Genomic DNA, 16,026 nt, shown 5'->3' with positions numbered 1-16,026 from the left:
GTCCTGGTATGGCAGCAATCCTAAACTGTAGAGCAAGTGAAAACCAGAAGGTTGGAGCTACCTATATTAAGATCTGGTGTTCAGCCCCACGTAAATAACAGCAGCAGCACTGTGCTCCTGAGCACACAGTGCTTTTTGTTTGAGGATCAGAGACACCTTCATGGAATGTGAGCAAATATAAATGTCCTCGTTATATGGCAGGGAAAGTGAGTCATGGAGAGGGCTGAAAGTCAAACCTTTGCAGTATTTTAGGCAGTCAGAAGGTAAAGGGGATTTTCCTGTAAAAAGCTGTGTCATGTAATGAGCAGGAGTGGAACTGAAACTGGGAGTGATTGTGGGCTCATTAGAAGTGCTCACTAGTAAGTTGCTTGAGGTGCAGTTTTTAAATGACTAGATACAATCCATTCCCAGTGCTGTGCATACAGTAATTGCTATTCTGCTTCCACTGTCTTTGTTTAAAGCCTTACCCTGCCTTCAACCAACACAAAGGGCGTGCTGAGCAGTGTCACAGTATGCCTGCAATGAAGGGGTTTTGGCTGAGCAGTGTGCTGGCCAAGAACCAGCAAGATGGGCAGTGTCCTTGCTGGGGTGGGGACCACTCTTTGTTCCTCCACACCATGGCCTGTGTTGGTGTCCACATGGGTGGACAAGGACAACTAGAAAAGCTCTGATGGTTTCATTGCTCTTGTGTGCGAGTAGCTTGTCTCTGGGCTGGAGCTCCTTCACACAATGTGTGGGTGCAGCAAACTTCGCTGCTTTGGTGGGTTGTTTGCCTTGTACAGGTTGGCCAGGTTGGATGGGGCCTGGGCAGCCTGAATTGGTGGGGGCAGCTCTGCCCATGGCAGGGGGTTGGGGCTGGATGGGCTTTAATGTCCCTTCCAACCCAAGCCATTCTGTCATTCACAGTCTATGATTCTAAGTCCCCAGCACAGCTTGTGGCATTCGGTTCCTTCTTCTAGCTTCTTCTAGCTGCACTCGAGTGCTTTCTGTTAGGAGCATTTTCTAAAACAAAGCTTTTTCAGAGAGTGAGAGCAAGGGCATGTGTGCTCAGATGCTTTCCTCTGCATAGCTGTGAAAAATGTTTTGATCTGGTGAGGGTGAGAGCTTGAAGTTTGAGGTATAATTGGAGTTTGGGATTTTTGAAAAGGAAAAGGGAGATAAGAGAGCAGCCAAAGCTGTCAGTCTTCCTCCTGTAGCTGTTTTTGTTTGTAACTGTTTGTATAAGTTCTTTGCCCACAAGAAGATGTTAATTAAATCACCACCAACTATTTAAAATAACTTGCAGTTGTTTCTGTGTTGTTATTGTTGTTGTTTTAACCCTTTCGCACCTCTGGCAAAACTACAACTATATCCCCTTAATTTGTGCATTCAACAATTTCCTTTCCTGTGATTACACACAGTGTGGTTATGCTGCTTGGCCAGTTGTGGGTTTTTTTCCTCATTTCAAATGCCCGTTTGTTACCTGACTTTTGAAATTCAGTGAAGTGCACTTGAGGGAGGTGAGAGGGGAATACACCAATGAATGCGCAAAAGGCAGGTAGAGGTTTGCATCCTGTAGAGGCTTTGCTCTGCCCGGCTGCCCACCTGCTCACCCTCTCTTGGTGACGTGCCCTGAAGCTCCTCTGCTACCATTCAGTCGTGGCTTGAATTGCTGTGACAGTGGAGGAGGCAGTGATGGGCACATGTCCTTAACAAGCCGCCGAACCACCAAAATTACCACTGAAATTTCCATCTGCTTGGCGGATCCGAGAGACTGGGCCACCCGTTGGCCACTTGCTGAATGGTGTGATCTGAAGTCACAGGTCCTTTTGTTTCTGCTTTCCAGGACCCCACACGGGTGGTCAGCCCTGTTATTGACATCATCAACTTGGATACTTTTGCCTATGTGGCAGCTTCCTCAGATCTCAGAGGCGGTGAGTGAGCACCACGGGCCTTGTCCCATAGTACAAGCATGGCTCTGAGCTGTGCTGTGGGTTTCAGCTATCCTGCTCAAGGTGTATCTGCACTCTTCAGTGTTCCCTGTGCCATTTTCAGGCTGGCTTAGAGATGGTGTGAGGATTATTGTTTGCTATAGTGGAAAAAGTAATCAGGCAGGATAAAGGGTCATTTCAAAACCACCCTTTGCAGCACTGTAAGCCCAGATGCTGAAGAAATGGGGGATTTCTAGGCAAAAAACAGAGGATGCGACTGTAGCACTTATTAGTATGCTTGTGCTATTTGTAGCATGCAGTATCCATGACAGTGTGCATCTGTGTGCATTGTGGGACAAGGATGCCTTCTAAGAGCAAGGTTTCAACAGCAGATTTAATTCTGACTTTTCCTGCTTTTCATGTGCTTGACTTTGCAATTGTAATGCAAAGTGTTGTTTCTCTTTCATATGTAGTATAAAATACATTAGTCATTGGACTCCTTTCCCAAGAGCTCTATCTCCATTGGCTTGAGACATTTAAAAGTGAAAAAAATTTCATCCAACATGGATTCTGTAGCCTAATGGATTGAATTGCTTCCTAGTCCATGCCCGTTTCTAATTTCCCTAAGGTATTTCTCTGCACTGGTTTTAGGTTTTGACTGGAGCCTGCATTTCAAATGGGAGCAGCTTTCCCCAGAGCAGAAAGCCAAACGACTTGATCCTACCAAACCCATTAAGTAAGTCAAGAGGGGAAAGTGGAATGTGGGTCAGGACAGGCATCTCATCCCAAACGGAGCCCTTTTGCCTATATCCCCCGCTGTGAAGTGTTATGGTGTATGGTAGAGGGGAGATCTGGAGCTGGGGTGCTCAGGGCTCCAGGAAGCTCATAGGAGTGCAAAGCTCTGCTTGCACTCATGCAGGGTACTACAGAGACTTCCTCGGTGCAGCAGCCTGCACTGAGGCATCCTGAGTGCCTGTGTCCCATGAGATGAGCACGTGAGGATGAGACTTGTCCCAGCAAAAATCAAGTCTCTTCTGGGTCTGCCCTCCCCTCCTCCCCTGTGCCATCTCAGCACAGCTTTTCTTAGCTCATCCAAAGAGTAAAAAATAGACCTGTTTTGAAACACAGACCAAACAGCTAGCAGTGGCTTTTAAAAAGCCCTTCTGAGCTGGCTCTGTCCTGCCCTCCCCTCTCGAATTGTGCTCTTAATGGGCTGGCTGCAGGCAAAAAAAATCCTGTGAGAGTACCATCATGTGAATAACCCACCAAGCATTAAGTGCATTTCTGATGCTGAAGCCTGCAATCAGGGCTGTGAACTTCAGGCTTGTAGGAGTTGTGCTGATGGATGCATTAGCCAGTCATTAAATGCCAGGCAATTTATGATTGACAGCAAAATACTGAGGCAGCTGAAAGAAAGGCTTTGATGCTTTTTGAGGTTTACTGTTCTCATTTGGTAAGAAGGAAGTACACAGTTAGCTGATGATGGAAGAAGAGGCTAAAGGAAGAGCTTCTTCTGCACATCCAGGCACTTCTCTTGCTTCCTTGACCCTGCAGGACTCCCATCATTGCTGGGGGGCTGTTTGTGATTGATAAAGCCTGGTTCAACCACCTGGGGAAGTATGACAACGCCATGGACATCTGGGGCGGGGAGAACTTTGGTGAGTCACCCTTCTTCCTCCCACCCTTGCAAGATTGGTTCTATTTCCAGAGTCATGCCAGGTAGACATGACATTAGTTAGGGCTTTGCTTTGAGTGCTCTGCATGGTTTCTCTCACATTCGTAGCTTGCAGTCTCAGATGGGTAAGAGATCTACAACCATGAACGGTGGGAAATGAGGAGTTGCTTGGGGCGTAGGACTCTCTGCCTTCCATGATCCTTTGATTTTCTATAGGGAAATATCCTGAACAACAGAGTTCTCAGCTTTAGTGCTACCAGCAAATGAGAGCACACCACACATACTCCCCTGTTTCTTCCTGATCCTATTTTCTCAAGAATAAAGCTAAGATGTGTCTTATTCTGATGTCTGATGATAGATAGCACTTCAAAGCCATGAATTGAGGCATCGGTGCCTCCCTAAATTTGCAGAGTGCCTGCACCAGTAACTTTAAGGGCACAATGCAGATTGGTGTCAGGTATCATGTCTCCTTATCCTGGATTGCTAAGAGCTTCATCAGGCCAGACTGTTCTCACTTTGCAGCTGCAGCAGTGCTGCAGATCAGAGCAATAGACTGCCTCTGAGAAGAGGAGGAGACACTTGATGTCAGAGAGGCAGATCCAAATCTGACTTTAATAGCTCACACCTCTGGGGAGTACAGCTAGCAAGGAAGGCAAAATCTTCTTTCTTAACACATATAGCAGTGCTGTCAGCCATCCAAGGGAACAGATGCTGCTGCTTTGCAGTATCCCACCCTCTGCCTGGCACTGTTGTTTGCTTCACACACCTTTTTCCTCCACCATATTTTATTTATTTATATATCATTGCTCAGTCGGTTTGCTCTTCCTCATCCTTTCTCTCTGTGAGTGGGTGTGTTGCCACTGGTTTGACCCAAAGCATCTGCTCCTCCAAGGAACCAAGCAGGGACTGACTGCAGCCCTCCTGCCTTCCTCGTTGGTTCGATAGCCCAAAAATAGTATCCAAGAAGGGAACTGTAGATGTAAAGATGTGCTGCCTCTGACCCGCTACACAACTCTGCTTGTTGCTGGTCTCCAACAGCAGCCAGCTCCAGGAACAGCAGTTCTCTCCAGGAATCTCAATCCCAGCAGCTCCTTATGCATGCTTATCGCTCATCCTATGTGGCATCATGTGGTGAAAAGGAGTTCGTGGCTTTGGAGCAGGCACTTTTTCTGTTTAGCTCTCTACTACCAACAGATCACAAAACAGGACATACAGAGCTGCAGAAGCCTCTTTATTTCATTTCTTTGTGCTGGTTCTGACTGTCTGATGATACAGCTGCAGATTCATAGCTTCCCAGCTGCTGGGACCAGACAGACCCTGTAGAGCAGCCATTCTGCTGGCTGTGCCACCTCGCAACTGGGATCTCATCCAGCTCCCTGCCAGGAGCCCTGTAACTTTTGGTGTTGATCATGAATCATGCCACAAGCAAGCTATCCTCTAACCGGGCCCCGCTGAACAGCCATGGAGCAGCCTGGGGACACCAGAAGATCTTACCCATACTGATAATTTTTCCAGATTTTTGGAATAATCCTTCTTGTCACTGACCTCAGCTCCTGCAAATGTGTGCATCTTGTTGATCTGCAACATTAGCATATGTGCTAGGCAGGGTAAGCTCCTGCTCTTTTGGGGGCAGGTGATGGATGCTCAGAGCTGTTCACTTTGTACAACCAGCATTAGAGTCATAAAGATAATGACCCACTGCTGTCATCATTAATGCACAGAATTCATGGCCTCTCCAGTAATATTAGCAGTCCCATGAAAGGAAGTTGCACTAATGTGGGCAGTGCAGAGGTCATTGTGGGAGTGCAAAACTGCAGGATGGTTCTCCAGTGTGAACAAGGCTATATGTAAAGGGACTCCTTACTGTGTTAGCTCTGTGCTGCAAACAGATTTTGAGTGTGTGAACTTCAAACAGATTGCAAGAAGCTTTTAAGTACACTTTTACAAGAGTTGAGCCTATGAAAGCCCCTATGGTAGTTGATTTACCCCAGTTTAATATGGCAGAGGATGAAATGAGAGGTAACACCAAGATTCAGACTGCTTTAAGGCAAGAGGGAATGACCTCACGTTGTGCCAGGGGAGGTTCAGGTTCGGTGTTAGGAAAGATTTCTTCTCAAAAAGAGTGGTAAGGCATTGGCACAGGCTGCCCAGGGAGGCGGTGGAGTCACCATCCATGGAAGTGTTCAAGAACTGTGGAGATGTGGCACTGAGGGATGTGGTCATGGGCGTGGTGGGAGTGGGTCAGCTGTTGGACGTGATGATCTTAGTGGTCTTTTCCAGTTTTGATGATTCTATGACAGAAACACAAAATGCTGAAGCTGCCTCTCTTGTAGAAATCTCCTTCCGTGTGTGGATGTGTGGAGGTAGCCTGGAAATCATCCCCTGCAGCCGTGTTGGACACGTCTTCCGGAAGAAACATCCATATGTCTTTCCAGAGGGGAACGCCAATACGTACATCAAGTGGGTGTTTGGGGTTTGCTTCATTTTTGTGGAGAATAATAAGCTGCTGCCTTGCAGGGAGGTGGGGAGGAAAGCTAGATTGAAAAAATGCAAAATACCCATGGGCAGGAATCTCATGAGCCATAGTGAGCTGGTACAACTGTCTCCCTTAGGATTTCTAGAGTGTTGAGAATATGACAGAAGTAGGACACCAACGCGGTTCCTTTCATCACCACAGAAATGAAGGGACAGGCTCTGCAGCTCTCTCAGCCCTAGCTACCGCAACAGCAAATGTTTTAGACACTAAGGTCATAAGAAAACATTTATAATGCCCTGAAAGCAGGCTGTCAACCATATCTGTCAGTACCCAGTGACCTTAGCCTGGGGCTGAGCGTGACTTAGCTGAACCAGAAAATATGGCTCCCGGTGCCTCAGCAAGGAGCAGACAGACTGAGTAGGAGCGTGATGGGCTGCACCTCCCAGCTGAAGGAGACCTGGTCTCACACCCAGGAACAGGGACTGAATCCAGTGCTGAAATAATGGCTGAGGTGGACTAAAATCCAGGAGGGAGCAGGTGAAGACAGCAGTTGCTTAAGATGGGAAGGATTTCCTCCTCTTTTGGAGCTCAAGGATGAAAGCTGTTCCTTAAGTAAAGGACAGAGTAAAACACCAGGGGCACTCAGACATAATGCAGAGTTGTTTCCCAGACAAACTGCTCTTGTATGAACTTAGACACCAGGTGTTCCTTTTAGAGTCAGTTTCCTGGTATTTCACTGAGCCAACAGGATTTATGAGGACTTAGGGTGTTGCAGCAGGGTTGCCACTGATCCGATCCCTCTGCAGCTCACCCATGCATTGCTTATGACAGCAATGTGGGAGGAGTGAGATCAACACCCCCCAGTTACACCTAATACAACATTTCCAGCAGTGTTTGGGGCAGGATGGGGACAGTTGAGCGTGCTGAGGTAACCCTACCACATCCCTTCAGAAAGACAGAGAGGCACAGACTGAGAGGCACAGGGTAGGAGAAGGGCACAAATCTGGGTCACCAAGGGATACCCTTGGTTTTAGTTGTGAAAGAAGACTCTTGCAGATAAGGCTGGATGTGAGCTTTGGGTGGGCCTGAATCAACACCAAGGTGCAAGTCTTGGTGTTTGTTCCCATGTTTCCTGTAAAACGTTCTGAGATCAGGAAGGCAGGCAAAAATATCCTGAGTTATGCAGAATGCGAGATCCAAATGTAGGCACTTGACAACCATCTTTTGGACAAGAGCACTTAAACTACTGCAGAAAAATGGGAAGCACCATGGATCAGCAAGGGATTGAAAAGCAGTCTGCAGAAATGTATCCATAGGATTTCAAAGCTGAGTTGTGGTTAACCTTCTGATATCTCAGACTCAAACTTAATGCAGAAATATGTGGACTGAGTGGAGAAGCAGCTTCTGGCAACTCCGTGATGCTCCGTGGTATTTTTGATTAAACAGAGATGTTAACTAAAAAAGCAGGAGAGTTCTTACAGGAATGACACAAATGAAATATTTGCTTTCAATCTTTGGCATGTCTCGTGCTGGTTTTCAGAGCTCAATCCCATTCACAAAATACAACCTCGAGCCTGCCTGCCTGGGAGATGGTGCTTAAGAGAAAGCACAGTTCAGGGTGTGATGGATGCAAGACATCCAGCAAAGCTTGAGATGGTGAATTCCTCACCCAAGATGTGGCAACTTAGGGTTGGTGCCTGGAGAAATGGGTAGGACGGGGAACTTCTCTGGTAGTGAGGGCAGGACACAGGTGGTTTGTGTAAAGCCATAGACAAAATTGAGGTTGGGAGGAGAGCATCTTGGAAGAGCTGATGCCTTTTAGAAAGTGTGGGCATCACCTCAGAGGCTTCCTTGGCATCAGCTGTCTTTCATTGCCTCCTTCAGAAACACCAAGCGCACTGCAGAGGTGTGGATGGATGAGTTCAAGCAGTACTACTACGCTGCCCGGCCTGCGGCCCAGGGGAGGCCATATGGAAAGTAAGTGTCCTCCCTGCTGCCATCACCCTGCTGCAGGAAACCTGCCGCGTTGTTTCTGCAGTAACGCTGAATTAAATATTAATGGTAGGCAGAAGCTAATGAGCAGAGTGAATGAAAGTTATAAACGGGTCGTATGTGGTACTAGTGTATCTCGATGAGAGAACCAAGTCATGATAAGGGAAACTTCCTCTGCCCATGTCCTGCTCTTGGTGTGGGTACAAGTACTTCAGATCCCACAGTAGAGTTTGGGAGAAAGTCCAGAGGTCTTGCTAGCAGTTGAGAGGCAAGAAAATAATCAGATTTTGGACCTGGCAAGGTGTTATTGGAAAGGAGTGAGTGCTTTATATTCAGGGAGTTTGCCATTCATCCTTTGAACTGTCAGAAACATCTCCATATCAGGAAATGTGTGTGTATTTGTGTTTGTTTCTCATTTTCTTATACTCTTTCTTTCTTTAGAAGATTTCCTTTGGATCACAGCAGAATCCAAATCCAAATTAATATTCATTCTGGCTACTCTTCCATTTCCATGCTAAATAAATTGCAATCCCAGAGATTAGCCTATTTCCTCTGAATTTGTATCCTCTTCCCATCCTTCAGCATGGGACTAAGTAACAGCTCTCATATGAAGGTGCAGGAAAGACAAACTATACTAAAGGAAGGACTGGAAGTCATACCAGTTCCATACCCGCTTCAGCTGGCCCAAAGAGGAGCTGATGTTTGGGAAACACTACTCTGCAGTATGATACCTCAGCAGCAGAAGTTTAGCCTTGATTAACATAAGAATTATATCGCCATGTGATTAACTTCTAGTGACTGAAAGCTGTATTTAAGTGCTTCTGTGAATCAAGGCCTTCTGTAGTTCTATAAACTAAGAGTAATTTGTAATAGCATATATTAACTTCCTAGCACATTGCTATATTAAATTAATGCTTTCACTGCATATAATAGATAATATACATTGGTTTCTAATCATTTTTTAAATAGCTGTGCTTTTCTATAGACTTTTTCATTGCCTAAACTCCAGGCTCCTTGTTAAAATGGCAGTATGTCATCGTGGCACTTTACCACGTGAGATCTCCAAAGAGACACATATCAAAGCGACCAATGAAGCTGACGCACAGGACAGCAGGAAATAGTGCTGCTGATGCTCTTGTGTTTGCTGCTTGTGCATATCTGTTGGATTTTGGGGGGCCTTGGGTTTCACCCTCATGATCTTCATTGTACCTTCACAGCATTCAGAGCAGAGTGGAGCTGCGGAAGAGGCTGAAATGCCACAGCTTCAAGTGGTACCTGGAGAACGTTTACCCTGAACTTCGGTATGAATGCCTGATCTCCACCAGGAAGCCCCATTCCTGCCGCCCCAGAAAGTTCTCCTTCCTTCCAGTCCCACACCTCCCTCTTGCCCAGACACCGGCACCCCACCTCCTCCCTTGGGCTTTGCAGGAGGGCATGCTGAATTTTGTCTTCATTTTCAACACCGCCTGTTCATGATGTAATGTATTTTGTTTGTGATCCTGCTTTCCATAAGCAGTCTTAGCTATGGATTTCCGTGGTGCAGGACCTCGCTGTTATCAGACTCTCAGTGCCAGGAGTTGATAACATGTATTTGGGTGATTCTGGCTTACTCTTAGCCTGATGCTTTCATTAATATACACTTCCTCAGCTGCAAAATAGTCCAGAAATGATTGCACCCATTCTTGCAGTCACTGCCAGGAGTGACATAGAAAGGGTGCACAATCTCTGGAGCTGCCTCCAGGGACCTGCTGGTGCAGTGACTGAATACACACTTACAGTGTGAGAATGATTTAACTGCTGTTTTCTGGCTTTTTTGCCAAGTGTGGCACTGCGTGGCAGCATTGAAAAGGAATACCAGCGCTGTGCAGTCATTTTTTATACAGTTTCCCACTCCTGTAGGCTGAAAGCCTGCTTACAGTCCATTCCTTGCTCCTCTGTTTGCCTTGCACAGTTATTTATTATTCCCCTGTCAAAGGCTGATCATCCATCCCTGAATGCTGCTTCTGCAGTGTCCCTGGCCATCTACCATGTGGTAGTTTCTTGCTGAAACAGATCTCACAAGTCCTTATCTGAAGGTGAATGGTATGGCAACAACTTCTTCATCCCATTCCCTTGGAGCACACTACTTGCCAGAAGGAGTAGGGCCGTTGTTTTCACACTGTTCCCACAGGATTCCCGAGGAACTGCTATATCAGACTGGGATGATCAGGCAAAGGCAGAGCTGCTTGGAGTCACACAAGTCTGAAGACCAAGAGCTACCCATCCTGAGCTTAAATCCTTGTATCACCAGCAAAGGCACAGCAGCAACAGCACAGGTAAGAAGGCTGGAGAGTCAGGCTCTGTGGAGCTATGGGTTTCCTGCAGGAGGTGGGGCAGTCATTTAATCTCTTTGTATCTCAATTGTCTGCACAGAAGAGGGAAGTACTTTCCTCCTACATCTTTGCTGGCCATTTGGATAGGCAGTTTTTGAGGTAGAGCATGAGAGGGTTGATCAGAGCTGGGACCTTCCTTGTCACTGTCCCTTGAGACAGTGCATACCTGCTTTAGCAGGGGGCTTGGACTTGATGATCTCTAGAGATCCCTTCCGACCCCTACAGTTTAGTGATTCTGTGGCAGCAGATCCAAGGTGATTCCCTCAGTTTACTAAATCCCTCAGTTGGATTTACCCTGCTGCCTTTGCTGAGAGGTGCCATTCAACCTTGGTAATCCACCTCGCTTTGCTGGAGGCCGTGGGCAGCAGCAGGGATTGGGGCAGAAACCCCAGTATAGGCTGGACCACCTATTTCTGCTAGCCTGAGCTGAGATCATGCTGCTGCCCATCTGCAGAGATCAGAGGAAGACAAAGAGAACTATAATTTCCTCTCATCTTTCAGCCTAATTTCTTCCAAAATGCACTGAATTGCAATGGTATTTATAACTTCATAGTCTGTGTTCTCTCAATGTTAGATTGCCCATTAAACTATTGAGAATTTAATGAGGATGATCTTGTTTTTTTTCAGTCTCACTGAGACAAGAAAAAGCAGTGTGAATCAGCATGCATTCTCCAAACCATATTCTAGGAAATGTTAGAGCCGAGAGCAGGCACGTGTGCCTTGCAGTGGAGTCACTGGAGTGGGACCCTGAGGATGTGGCTTCAAAATCTGCATTTGCTTCAGGCTCTCACTGTGATTTGGGGCATGTCAGAGCATTCTCTCATTGTTCCCATTGATAAAGCAGGGAGGATAACAATCACTTGCTTCTTTGGGGGTGCCACGAAGTAGTTGAATGTGCAGTGGTGTGCTCGCTTCCACTTAACTGTACATCCCTAATACCAGCAGCAAGAGGAGCAGACTAAGGAGAGCAGGTCATCACGTTTTGCAGGGGCAACTTTGCTGAAGGAAAAAAAAGAAAAAGGTGTTTTCTCTGGGCTCGCATCGGGCTGCTTCTTGCTAGGCCTGGGGGCTGCCATGCCAAGCCAAAGGTCACATTTTAAAATAATTTCCTTGTTTCTGAATGATGCAGAATAGCAGTGACGGGTGCCTGCTCGAATGACACTAAAGCCTTGAAAAAGAGTCGCATGCCTCAGATGTGGGTTAGAGTTAGCTGAGGCTGCAGAGAATTGCTGGCTGCAGTGTGCAGCTGGTAGCTCAGCTTTCCCAGTGCATCCTCTTACTCCTTGCTCTGCCACCACTTCAGCAAAAGCCGCTTTGTCTTTGAGAGGGCAGAAAACATTGGTCTCAGTTTCTCCTCTTCTGTCTGTTTCCCTGTGTCAGTGGTCAGCTCGCAACCGTGCTGGTATCTCTGCAGCCTGGCCTGCACTGCTGGGGCCATGTTAGCTCCTTAAACAGTTCTGTTCTTAGGAAGACTGTGGGGCTGCCCTCTTGACCACAACAGAGAGGCTCTGCCGCTCTTACTGTTGAGTAGCCATGGGAGCACTCAATGGGGCAGAGTTTAGAAGATACCGTAGTTTCTGATGGGGGGGGGAAAAAGCAGTATTTTTCATCCTGACTGGCAGAAATAATGGAAGAGAAGGGGTGAGATAAAATTTTGCATATCCACTTGCCTGTATTTTAACTCGAAGTTTTTAATGCATTCTGCAGCATTTGAGTGTCTTTTTTTTTTTTTTTTTTTTTTCCCTAGACTTTCTTAATTTTAAGCATTATTTTCTCTGGCTTTCATTTCGGGCTGAAAAGTGACAAGACGTGATTAGAAGTGGATAGAACATTTTCAGCAGGACTTGCTTCCATAAAAAGCCATTCTGTCAAAATAGAAGAGTTTTGTGGAAATCTGTCAGTTTAGGTAAAAGAGTAGCGAGACATCCTGGGGGCAGGGGTGGGGGATCCAATATCAGTTGTTGAGCTGATGCACATATCTAGCTTTGTAGGCCCAGCTTCTTAGGATGAAGAACTTAGGAGGAGTGTTTAAACCATCCGTGTGTCCCATGGAGCCTTGTTGAATGAGCAGATGATGCTTCCTTGAGGCAAGATGAGCAATGGGATGGCATGGGCAGTGCCTGGCCTGGAATTAAAAAAAAAAAGTGTGGAGAACCTCTGGGAGAAGCACTTCTCTGTGAGATGTTCCTGAAGCAAGGTTAGAGACGCCAGGGAATCCACTCCTTGAATTATCTGAGGTATCCAACACAGACACCAGTTGCTTGCTGGTGCTGAAGAGCCTCACAACCACAGGTGTGCTATCAGGCCCTGTTCTGAACTAAACTATGAGCAATTGGTTAAAAATGTAAAATAGTTTTCAAAGCAGATTGTAGTAACATGGGTGCCAAGAGCAGGTGTTGGAATTCACCCCTTAAGGCTTGGTTCTTCACAGATGCAGGACTAATTTGGCACAATTTCCCAGAATGACAGTGTGCACAGTTGGGATGTCTGGAACGCCTTCTCTGTAGGATCAGGAGAACTCTGTTCCATCTGACAAAGAAGAAGTTCTTGCCAGAAGGCCCTTGAGTTGCAAAACGTAGCTCTGAAAATGAATGCTTGTTCTGTGTGGAAATCTTGGGCAGCTCTTGCTGAGAAACCTGTGGGCAGGCTGTTCAGAAAGACAGGCTCAATTTCTAGTAGCTGGTGGGGAGAAGTAGGCTAAGAAGCATTGGATGCAAGGAGGACAGTGTGAAGTCCCTGTAGATCTGGGTCTGCTGTGCAAGAATATGTTTTCCCTTCTAAGTGGCTAAGGACCTGAATGAAGCGTGATTTGTATTAAAGGAATTACTGTACTGTACTGTCTGTTTTGAAGTCAGAGAGTGAAGTTCAAAAGTCATAGCAAATCAGTGCTTGCAAACATTTGGAGTTCAGTCTTGTTGCAGGTGAATGAGAAAAACAAGATCTTACGAAGTTAGCCTGAAGAATTTATTAAACATAATCAACAATTAAACTAGAAATGGTGATAAAGCAATCTGTGATAGTTTCCTGGTGGTCAAACCCTCTCCTGCTTACTACATGCTTAATAACTGAGCTATCTTGATTTGTACAAAATGCTACAGGCATATAGGAGTGTTGCTTACCTTGCTGTGAACATCAGGGAAAGGGATCTCTCAGCTTCTAGGAATAACCTAATCCTAACTACAGCCCAGTTCTGCCTATCTTTACCTTGTGAACAGTTTTCTTCTAGCTACTTTCAGGGACATTTGCTTTGGTACAGCAATCTGCCAGTGACAGCTGCAGATTTAGAGAGACTTGGAGCATCCCTAGTGACATGTCCTGGTGCCTCTTGAAGCCAATGAATTTTCTGATTGGTTTCAGAAGGGGCAGGATCCAGGCCATAGTGTTTGCTTTCCAGGTTGAGGAACTCCAACAGTCAACCTTGATTTCTCATCTCCTTTCTCTCTTATTTCTCTTTGCAGGAGTGGACGTACACATACAACCACCAAGTCCGTCAGCAGCAGCTGTGCTTGTCTGTGTATACCCTGTTCCCTGGCTCCCCAGTGCTCCTGTCACCTTGCAAAGAAAGTGACAACAAGCAGGTGAGCCCTTTCACTGACCCTCTATTTTCTTTGAAGCTCCCTTTCTTGCAGCATAATATCACTGCACATCAAATCACTGTGATATGCTCTGACTTCAGGGAAGTACAGTCAGTCTGGGGGCACACGCTTTACCCTGTTCAGCCCTTTACCTCTTAAATGAGTGCGTTGATAAGGATGTCTATTAGTGCAGGTGGTGATCTGGATACTTATCTGCAGAAGTCAAACTGAAACTGGCAATTTAGTCCACATGGGCTGTCAGTCAGCCAGAATAGGCTAACGTTTCTCTGCAGTTAATCATTGAGCTGGCATTTGAACCAGTGACCTGGAGAAAAAGCCATTAGCAATACATTATCTTTCTAACACCAAGCAGAGGCTGAGCTTAAATGAGTGCTTCAGATGGGAGAAGGGCTCAGCATGTCATCTGCTTGGCATAGGCTGGGCAGACCTGTGCTTCCCTGTGTCAGGCCAAAAAGTCTTAGTGACAACTGTCTCTGGATGCTGAGCAGCATAATAAAAGCGTATTGAGGAGGAGGAAATTTATTTACTGCTGCTTCTCCTCTTGTGTGTTTTTCAGCAGCAATGGGGTAAAGTTGGGTCACACCTTGAGCACATAGCTTCACGCTTCTGTTTGGACACTGAGACCATTGGGGACACGAACGAGAGCACCAAAGAACTCGTCATCAACCCTTGTGAGAGCACAGCCATGAGTCAGCGCTGGGACATGGTGATGTCTTGACCTGCTTGAGAACTTACCCAGCTGGGCTGGGTGCTGAGACTTGCTACACACAGCCGATATGCACCAGATAGAGCTCAAATGCAAAACCACTGGGGAGCCTTATGTATTATGGGTCAGGAGAGGAATCGATCAAATAAAAGCACGGTGCTGCAGGTTGAAGAACAGACGTTGATTGCAAGGCACGTAGGTGTTATTGGTCTGTTGGCAATCATTTGTTCCAAAAGGGATGGCAAGAAACCAAAATGACATGTTTTAGAGGGACACTGGGGCTCCTGGGATGGGCCTTGCCAAAGTTCAGTGTGTATAGTATTTATTAATATCACTGGAAGAACAGATAGAAGAGCCTTGGATACCCAAAGGAGACTTGGACTCAGCAACACAAGCATCTTCATAGCTTTGGGGAGTGAGGCAAGTGCATGAGGAGGGATGCGCCAAGGGCTGCTAAAGTATGTCACTTGGGAACAAGTGGAAAACGTTGAGTTATCTTGCACTTTTTATTGCTGTGATTGAGTTTGTCTTCTGATAGCAGTCTGAGTGGAGCTGTGTTGTACATTCAGATGTGTATTTGATTCACGGATATGTATAGGCACACACAGGACAGTCATTTGTGGCTACGGCCAGGAGCAAACTGGCAGGTAGCAGAGTTGTCCTCACTCTGTCTAAACTGGGGTGACTGAATCTCCAAAGTCTAAGCAAACAGAGGGTTCAGTGTATGAGATGAAAGTATACAAACCACTGTGAAGCTGGGAGCAGAATTATTCCTGCTCTCTGAAGGTCATGGGTGAACCTCGGTCATTGAAACTCCCCTATAATCTCACTATGTATCTCTCGCTGCTTCATGTCTGGAATAAGTCAAATTTTAAGTCTTCTTCCATAAAAATAATATTTTTGGTAATTTAAGGTAATTGTGTCATATGTTTCCCAATTTCCTGGCTGCATTGGAAGGAACTCCTGTGATGTCCTACTGCCAAAAGAATGGAGGGGGCAACTAAAACTAGAGATTGCTCTGAGGAAGAAGGGACAGGTGAAGGAATTACCTGGTTTTGTTTCTCAGATATCTCATAGCACCAGATGTAAAGTACAGAAGAAAGGATTTAGGGCTCCCACAGTCGTACCTGTGAGCAGAGAGTCCTGGATCACAAAGTAACTCTCACCCCAGTTCTTTCAACTGAAATGATTTGGCAGAGATTATTTCCTCGGGTTTTGATAAATGAGTGATTAGATAAGTTATTAACTAGTGGTCATGTTAAGTGCTGGGGCTGCCAAAGGAGAAAAGTACAGAAGACC

The 16,026-nt window shown here is 46.2% G+C and overlaps 1 protein-coding gene across 1 annotated transcript in view; it reads left to right on the top strand.

The window, feature by feature from the left end:
* The window catches only part of GALNT14 (polypeptide N-acetylgalactosaminyltransferase 14), a gene marked incomplete at both ends in the record, with an annotated part of 63,399 nt that extends 48,660 nt beyond the window's left edge, over positions 1-14,739 (top strand). The window contains 9 exons of the mRNA XM_079532571.1: positions 1,826-1,913; positions 2,562-2,646; positions 3,465-3,568; positions 5,919-6,045; positions 7,946-8,038; positions 9,271-9,354; positions 10,224-10,368; positions 13,884-14,003; positions 14,578-14,739. Coding sequence (XP_079388697.1) covers positions 1,826-1,913; positions 2,562-2,646; positions 3,465-3,568; positions 5,919-6,045; positions 7,946-8,038; positions 9,271-9,354; positions 10,224-10,368; positions 13,884-14,003; positions 14,578-14,739 — 1,008 coding nt within the window. The remainder of the gene's footprint in view (positions 1-1,825; positions 1,914-2,561; positions 2,647-3,464; positions 3,569-5,918; positions 6,046-7,945; positions 8,039-9,270; positions 9,355-10,223; positions 10,369-13,883; positions 14,004-14,577) is intronic.
* Positions 14,740-16,026: the final 1,287 nt, after the last annotated feature.

This window comes from Tetrao urogallus, assembly GCF_951394365.1.
Source record: "Tetrao urogallus genome assembly, chromosome: 2".
Lineage (NCBI taxonomy): Eukaryota > Metazoa > Chordata > Aves > Galliformes > Phasianidae > Tetrao > Tetrao urogallus.
The sequence above is the reverse complement of the archived record's forward strand: the minus strand, read 5'-3'. Positions and strand labels throughout refer to the sequence as shown.